This window comes from Arachis ipaensis, chromosome B4 (assembly GCF_059453495.1).
Source record: "Arachis ipaensis isolate K30076 ecotype BB chromosome B4, ASM5945349v1, whole genome shotgun sequence".
NCBI lineage: Eukaryota > Viridiplantae > Streptophyta > Magnoliopsida > Fabales > Fabaceae > Arachis > Arachis ipaensis.
Genome location: NC_142439.1, coordinates 21794814 through 21804065, shown reverse-complemented (window position 1 = coordinate 21804065; position 9252 = coordinate 21794814). Strand labels below are relative to the sequence as shown.

Below are 9252 nucleotides of genomic sequence, written 5' to 3'. Positions count from 1 at the left end.
TGATAAAACCTTTAATTTTCAAAAATAGTTTATTATAATAAATATAAGTTAAAATAATTGTATTTTGATAAAATCATTTGTAAAATTTAAAATAATTTTAATAGACATAAATAGAATAAAAAATATAAATATCTGTTAAGATATAAGATTATATTAATTTTTAATTTTAATAGATATAAACTAACTTAAAAAATACTGTTTCTAAATATTTTCAAAAAAATATTTCTAACTTTTAAACTTATGTCAATGTCATTCTGTAAAAAATTAATATTATTTCTGTCTAAAATTTTTTAAAACAAATTAATTTTCAGACAAACAACCTAGGAAAAATGGAAAATAGATGCAGAGGAAAACAAAATAGTGAAAAACAAGAAACAACGAATCAGGGGGTTGTTGATTCCTCATTTCCTTGTGACATGTACTCTTCTTGGGAGAGTAGCAATTCTCTCTCTCTCTCCCTCTCTCTCTCTCTCTCTCTCTCTCTGAATGTCCTTTTTTGCATATATAAAAATGGGTACTCACTTCTCTCCCTGTGTTCTCCATGATTGTGTAGCTTGAGCATTTTCCCATTTGGGGATTTAAAAAAGCATCTCGATTTTACTTGAGCTTCTGGTAAGAACCAAGATTCCTTTCCTGCCTCAATTTTATTGTTCTTCTTCTTGTTATTGTTGTGATTGAACAATTTGAGTTTATTTCTACAAGTGGATTGTAAAAATATAATCTTTTTGGTGAAATGTTTCTGGGTGTTGACCTGCTCACACTCTAGTGCGTGTGTGCATTTTTATTTTTCTTTTCTGGTAATTGTCTGAAACTCTGATTTGATCTCCTTTCAACTATTTCTCTCAAGTGTTTTGTTTCCGCTTAAATTTCATATTGGAAATTTTCCCAATTTGAATTACTTTGGACTGGATGCTCCTTTTTCTTCTTTTGTAGCTGATGAACTTTGGTTTAGCCACATTATAAACCTTAGTGCATTTTGACTTAAACCCATTAAAGATTATTTTTTTTTTTTTTATCTTTTCGTTTAAAAGAAGAATGAAAGTATAAGCCTTTGACCTGTGAGGTAGATGGGTTGATTTCAGGTTAAGATTTTGTGTTGATGAATGATTATAGAGATTAGAAAGAATATGCTGCATTATTTGAACTGTTAGTAATTAGTGATTTTTGTTCTTTCTTCATCTTGAATTTGTTGATGATTGCAACCTTACATCATTACATGCAGAGTGCAATTTTAATTTCAAGTTCCTTGAAAAAAATCGTTGAAACTTGAAATGGACCATCCATCCATCCATTTTGAGCTACCCATTTTCCAAGATGTATTAACATAATACTAGCATTATGTATAACATTACAACTAAGTCTAAATTGCTGATGTTTGCAAGGAAAATGTGTTATCTGAAAGTGCCTGTTGTGTGTGGCAATGGTATTTAATTATCCAAGTTTAAGGGTATTTTTGGTTGCGGGTAAAAATGGAGAGAAATTCCTATAAAGAAAATGGGCTAGAAATTTTCATGGATGAGTTTCGGGGGTAGATTTTACCTACAAAGCTCATCCATGGAAATTTTCACTCTCCAACCGAACATAGCTTATCCAGTTCCTTTCAATTTGCAATGGTTTTACCATGTTATACTTTTTTTTTTGTTCTTCTTGCATTCATCCATTGCTTTAATCATGTGTAGTTTCAAAGCCACGTTCGTATCATTCAGTCCAACAATTCTGATATTGATTAGAAAAGTTCTGTCTCTCTATTCTGCGCAATATTATCAATAACTTCATCAATTCAAAGCAACCATTTCCATGCTCCTCTCTTTTACTTGGTCAAAGATTTTACAATGCTCTTCTTTGATTGAAATTTCATTTCCACTTCAAGTCACTAATATAGTAATATGAAATCACATGTGCAAGCTTCAGTATCAATGTTAAAGGAGCTCAATACTTTATTCCATTAGTTGATTTATTGCTGCTGTTTGTGAAATTCTTCTGATCAGTCTCTTAGTCAACACACAGGAGCCTACTTCCCGATTCGCGCCACCATGTCACTACTGAATAAACTACGGTGTGTCACCATAGATGTTACGGGTACCCTAATGGCTTACAAGGGAGAGCTTGGTGACTACTATTGCATGGCAGCCAAGGCAGTTGGCTATCCATGCCCGGATTACAAACGTGTGCACGAGGGTTTTAAGCTTGCCTATAAGGACATGGCAAAGAAGTATCCCTGTTTCGGTTATGCAGCCAAAATGCCAAACATTGTGTGGTGGAAAACTTGCGTGCGAGATTCTTTTGTGAGGGTAAGATATCTTTGGAAGTCAGTATACTTGTTTGTACTAATTTATCAAAATAACATGAGAAATGAAGCAAATTTATTTTTGAACCATCAAATGTGTTGAACCCACTTTGATTGATGTGTTATGCTGCATTATAAGATATTGATATTGATATCAAGTAATGAATTATAGCTTTATGATAATCACGTGTGAAAAGAATTTCTTGAATTTCATGGAGATAGTTGTTTTCCCTGGCAGGCTGGATATGAATATGATGAGGAGACATTTGAGAAAATTTTCAGACGCATATATGCGGCCTTCGGTTCTTCGGCCCCATACACCGTCTTCCCTGACTCCCAACCATTTCTTAGATGGCTTCGAGGAAAAGGCATAACCGTCGGCATTGTCAGCAACGCAGAGTATCGATATCAAGATGTGATTCTTCCAGCTCTGGGTATAAACCAGGTAAACTTTTCTACAATTTTTGAAGGTTTGTTGTTAGATTTTTACACAAACTCTAGAACATTAGTTCACACCGTTGCGCTTCAATTTTGTAATCATAATTTATCATTTTTATCTCCTGATCCAAGCAAACCACACTCCCAGCAGAAAATTTTGTTGAACCAGTGTTTGTTGAGCTTTAAGACTTTACTAACCACTACAAGTATCCATTGCTTTTTGATACACTTGCAATGCGATTATATTGAATTTTGCTTCTACAATTCCGAATGATTGTCTAAATGATGGTGCAGAATTCCGAGTGGGACTTCGGTGTGTTTTCCGGTCTGGAAGGCGTGGAGAAGCCGAACCCAAAAATCTATGAGATTGCACTGGAGAGGGCTGGAAACATTGCACCTCAAGAAACTTTACATATCGGTGACAGCATGCGCAAAGACTATGAGCCGGCCAAGAGCATAGGGATGCATGCCCTGTTGTTGGATAGATTTAAGACACCGGATGCCGTGGAGTGGAGGAAAGCCGGTGCAGTTGTCCTCCCTGATTTGGTGGCCACGCAGGAATGGCTATCGTCGGAGAAGTCGGCTTGCTAGAGAGTAGAGGAGTCTCTGACTTTGCTAAAGTGAACCATTTGTGTTTCATTTTTCCCCCTCTGATTGGGTGTCATATTTGCTTCATTGCTTGTGCAGCTGCATGTTGCACTAGAGAACCATACCTGAGGACCTGATACTGATAGCAAAGAGCTATGTTTTTATGTAGCTTGGTTATAACTTAAAAAAAAATTAGAAATTTGTTCAAATTTTGTGTCTCTTCCTTTGTTTCTTGTTTTGCTTTGTCATAATCTTTTTCTTTTTTCTTTGTGTTGAGTCGCAAGGGGGAATCAAAATCAAAGTTTATTATCTCATGAAAATAAACTGATGAATAAAAAGTGAAAAATACAACTAAGATTGAAGCCTTATGCAGCATTGATAATTCAGCAAGACACATTTGATTCAAGTCTTCTAGGCTGGGTTTGTTTATTTGCAGGCATAGAACACTGAGACTGAGGAATACAGAGACACAAAATTATGTTTAACAAATGAGACATGAACAGAGACACAAAATTATGTTTAACAAATGAGACATGAACAAGAGACATTGTGTCAAAACACTAATAAAGAAATATATAAGGAACACATCTTATTTTTTTTTATTTTTTTTAGAGTTATGCTACACATACAAGTCTTTTTGAGTTATAAGTTTTACAAGTTGGGTTAAGTCTAACAAAAACTACATTCACCCAGTGTGATAACACGCGCGTTGTCACTCTACCGTTTCTAAAGCGCGCTCTCACTCACTATTATGGAAGACACTTCTTCTACCGTTTCTAAAGCGCGCTCTCACTCACTATTATGGAAGACACTTCTTCTTCACGATCCTCCTTCTCCTCCTTCTTCTTCTTCTCCTTTTTCTTTGCGTTTTTCTTCCTTTTTCTTCGCGTGTTTTATCTCTATTGTTATTTTTTTTTATTATTATTATTGTTGCTGCATTTTTTTCCTCCTCCTCTTTTTATTAATTTTGCAACATTATGTATTTTTTTTCTTTATTTGATTTTTTCTCCCAATAAGAATTATAAGAAAACAAAATAAGAAGATGAGGAAAAAGAAGCAGTAGAAAATGAAAAGAAGGAAGAAGAAGAGTTTTAAATTATGCAAAACAGAACTTATCAGAACAAAAATACACCAAAAAATTCTTAAAATACACCAAAAAATTCTTAAAATACACCCAAATATCTTTATGTTACATCCAAATATCTTCGTATTACAACCAAATTTGCTGCAAATACAGAAAAATATTTTCTCTAATGCTGTGTTTTTTTCTTCTTTTTTTTTATTTCTTTCTTTTTTTAGTTAAATGAATGTAAGTTCATCCTCTTCCAAGTAATTTTGCAGCATTATGTGTTTCTTCTTTTTTTGTTTGATTTTTTTGTTTTTATTCTTGTTAAAAGAGTAAAACAAGAAGAAACTTGAGAAGATAAAAGAAAAAGAAAAAGATGAATAAGAAAAGAAGAAAAAGAAGATGGTGATGATGATAAAAAAAACAAAGAAGAAACAGTAGAAGATGAGAAGGAAGAAGAGGAAGAATTTTGAATTATGTAGAATTTTTTTTTGGTGACTAAATTATGTAGAATTTATCAGAATAAAAATACATCCAAAAATTCTTAAAATACACCCAAATATTTTCGTGTTACACCCAAATATCTTCGTGTTACACCCAAATTTGCTAATTGACAATCTGAACATGAATTATTTATTATCTTCAACAACGAGATAACTGATGATGAAGGAGAAAGAGAAAAAGAAAAGAGGAAAAGAAATTTCAATGAAAAAAGAAGGAAGAAGAGGAAGAGGTGGTGTTGATGATGATGATAACGAGAGAAAAAATTACAAAGAAGAAGAAGAGGCACGGAAAAAGAAGAAGAAGAAAATGCACGGAAAGGAGAAGAAGAGGAGGCACGAAGAAAGAAGAGACACGGAGAAAAACGTAAAAGCGTGTGAATATAAATGACTTGTATAACTTATATAGGAAAACGCTTCTACGTGGAGAATAATTTTTTTTTTATTATACCTATTAATTTTTTATAAATATATTTTTTAATCATTATATTTTTTTCTAAATTTTTTGTATGAAAAAATTAAAGTAAATTAGATTTTTATATTTAATTTATCACTAAACAAAATATAAAAATACTAATTTTTATATATCTGTTTTTATTTTTGTTCTTAAAATTAAACGCAATCTTCGTTCTATCTCCTCTCACATAAAGCCTCGGCTATTATTCAAATCCTTTTCTTTAGTTAGTCATATATGTTTCTTTAGCTTTTTATTTGGACATTAGTCTTCAAAGTTTTTAGATCAAATAGCAACATTAATTAAGTTCTCACATTTGTATTTTAATTTTGGGATAGTTTTTGGCATTCGTTTTTGTTTTCCACTCTTAGCATTTTTAACAAGGCCCAGCATTGAGACCTAAGAATCGCCTAAGACCCACTTCATATAATCCACAAAATGGTTTGCAGTCTTTTCTTTTTTTTTTTTAATGTGTGAATGTATAAGAACAAATGTGGCCTATGGTGTATTAGCCCTTATTATTTCCAAGTTGTAGATTTCGTTTTTATAATCCTAATTTGTCAACCATGAGACCTAGCACAAGTGATAATTATTTTCAAGAATCATGTCTTGGATTTGATTTTGGCAGACTTTCTACCTAGTGAAAGGTGAATTTCGACGACTAGAGTTAAAACACCATAAAAGTTCCAATTGTGGGAGTTAAAATTCATAAAGAGCAGTGCTACATAATTAACAAATCTTAGTATTTGACTAATAATAATATTTTTATACATATGTTAAAAAAAAGTTTAAATACATCATTTATCACATTAGTATAAAAATTAAAAAATACTATACTGGATGAAATTAGTAAAAAGATGCTGATCTCTTAGCTTTTCTGATCCATAAAATATGATGTTAATATATGGATAGGCAAGTGAAACTGGCAAACTGCCAATTGCCAAGCCAAGTCAACGTTTAGAGCGTCAAGTCAACCCAAGTTCTTAAAAAGGACATTGCTATTAGTCACACATTTAATAACAAATATCTTCGGTAGGAATATGCTAACAAAATCAGCCACAAATTTGTTTGAATTTAATCAATTTATATATAGTTTTTCTTGTTTTTTTAATAAAGCATTTAGTAATTCAAATAATCACACATTTTACAATAAAATAATTAATTTTTTTTGTAATAATATAATCAATTTTTTTTTAAAATATTAAATATATATTCATATGTAATGATTGATTAATAATTATTTTTTTAATTATGTATATCATAATTATTTTTGAATGGATTTGAATCACAACATATTTTAATTCTTTAATGAATCAAATCAAAGACGAGAATAGTCATGAACATGATTTTTGAATTAAGTACGATTTTTGTTCTTAAAGTAAGGGCTGAAAATTTTTTTTATCTTAAATCGTTTTTTACTTACAAAATCGTTCTTAAGGTTTAACTTACTTTTAAAATCGTCCCTTTTACAAAATTTTTTATTTTTATTACCAAATTATCCCTAATTAAAAAAATATATAAAATAATAAAAAAAAAAAAACGGAGAAAGGGGGAAGGGAATCATGTTGGTGGGTTTCCAAGGAAGAAGAGGGGGAAGGAAATCTGCTACTGCTGCTTCTTGCCGCCACCACTGCTATTCCTCGTCGTTCAGTCCTTGTCACTGCTGCTCTCATCGTCGTTCGCTCCTCGTCGCCATCGCTGCTCCTCGCCGTCGCCGTCGCTGCTTCTCGCCTCGCTGTTGGATCTCACTGCCAGATATCGCCGCTGCTCCTCTTCCTCGCTCGACGTCGACGCCAGTAGATCCACGAGGTTGGACGTCACGCGCCGCTCGCCGTTTCTGCTCCTCCTCCTCGCTTGGTCGCCAGTCGTCGATGCTCTTCGTCGATCGCCGCTGCTCCTCGTCCTCCTTGTCGGTTGTTGTTGTTGTTGTTGTTCTGATTCCTTTATCCATTGTTGTTGTTGTTCTTCTGATTCTGGTTGTTGTTGTTTCATTGTTGTTGCTTCTGCTTCTGCTTCTGCTTTTTACTTCTGCTTCTGCTTCTGTTTTTGTTTCTGCTTGACTGCTTCTGCTTCTAGTTCTGCTTTTGTTGTTGTTCTGATTTCATTATTCACTGTGGTTGTTCTTCTTCTGCTTCTGGTTGTTGTTGTTTCATTGTTGTTGATTCTGCTTCTGCTTATGGTTTTGTTATTGCCCTGATTCTATTATCCATTGTTGTTGTTATTTTATTGTTGTTGATTCTATTTTTGCTTTCTACTTCTACTTTTGTTTCTGCTTCTGCTTCTGTCTCTACTTCTACTTCTGCTTCTGTTTCTGATTGATTTTGAGAAAGAAGGAGAAGAGTATTTTGGTCCAAAGGACGATTTTAAAACTAAATTAAACCTTAGGGACGATTTTGTAAGTAAAAAAGGTTAAGAATGAAAAAAATTTTCAACCTCTATTTTAAAGACCAAAATCGTACTTAATCCATGATTTTTCAATAAAATATATTAAATATATACTAAAATTACTTAAGTATATACTAAAATTAACTACAAATATTTTGTATATAAATATATATAATTTATTTTATTTTATTTTATTTTTAATATATATTATATATATATATATATATATATATATTTAATATTAATAATTAATTTTGATATATATCTAGTATAATTATTTTTCAATCTATTCATATTATTTGTTAAACCAAAGCAGTGCAACCTTATCTAACTAGATGTATGCGCGCAAGGCCATACTTTTCATTTGTCAACAATATCAGCGCAGAAAAAATTGTTTATGATTTATGATAATTATTGTTCTGAATTGACATCTGAGCGTATTAATTTCTGGGAGTGGAACACAGAATTCTTGACTATTCTTTTTCCAAAACAGATAAGTATGTAATTTTATTATCATCAGCATAAAAGGAAAAGCGGGGCAGGCCGGTTTAAATATTGGGGTTGTGCAAAATCTTCTGAACATGGATTATATAGAAAGTTAGAAACTATACTTAGATGCTAAATCCTAAATTATATATTTTGAACTGAAAAACAAAAATTAATTATTATTAAGAGAGGTCAATGAATTATAACTCAAATGACATAATCTCTTTATATTTATCTAAAAAGTTACGAATTCAAATCTCTCTATCTTTAGTAAAAAAAAAAAAAATACTACCAAAAGAAGAATAATTGGAACCCTACTAAATCCTAGTAGGACAATAACCAATATTTTACCAGTTGTCTAATTTTTTTATTAAAAAATGCTAGTTATTTTTTTAAGAATTTATTATTATTTAATTAATTTAAATACTCACTTTTATGTATTAGTTGGTCAAAAAATCAGAAGAATTATGTTTTTTATTTTTTTTAAAGGCTGAATAAATGACAATATTTAAAGAATACCTAATTATAATATTACTAAAAAGAACCTTAACAATAAGCTATATTTCTTTCTTGAAAGTATTATTTAGGGTTGATAAAATAGGCTAAATTTATCGAATTAATTTATTTAATTAAATTTATCGGGTCAATTTATTTATCTATTTAAATAGACACGTTTTACATCTAAAATTAAGTCCATTTAGATTTTGGATTAAATAGTCTGAGTCCGATTACCTTAAAAAAATAATGAGTTAAACAAATTAGTTCACAAAAAAACGAACGACCAGATTTTTTTACTCTTTTTTAAAAAATTTAATATTTTTTATCAATATTTCTTTTGAAGTGATCCAAAAATCTAATTTATTAACTAAAAAATATTATTTATTTAAAATTTTTAATCTAAAAATATATTTTTTATCAAAATATTTTTTAAAAATTAAAATAAAATGATAAATGAGCTAATCTATTTAACTTATCAAATAGGTCATAAATAGTCTAAATTTAAAAATTATGTCATATAAATAAAATAAATTTAGTGACCGAACCTAAA

General features: G+C 30.9%; 1 protein-coding gene across 3 annotated transcripts; it reads left to right on the top strand.

Moving 5' to 3' along the window:
• Positions 1-302: 302 nt before the first annotated feature.
• Positions 303-3522, top strand: LOC107639102 (Haloacid dehalogenase-like hydrolase (HAD) superfamily protein). 3 transcript variants are annotated; one of them, XM_016342523.3, is made up of 4 exons: positions 303-612; positions 2008-2291; positions 2526-2732; positions 3020-3522. In XM_016342523.3, exons 2-4 carry the CDS (start codon positions 2034-2036, stop codon positions 3314-3316), a joined length of 762 nt encoding a protein of 253 aa, XP_016198009.1. In that variant the 5' UTR covers positions 303-612; positions 2008-2033; the 3' UTR covers positions 3317-3522. The 3 variants fall into 3 exon arrangements, with proteins under 3 accessions (XP_016198009.1, XP_016198007.1, XP_016198008.1); XM_016342521.3 differs by having other exon boundaries at positions 1997-2291; XM_016342522.3 differs by having other exon boundaries at positions 310-612; positions 1989-2291.
• The last annotated feature ends 5730 nt before the right edge of the window (positions 3523-9252 follow it).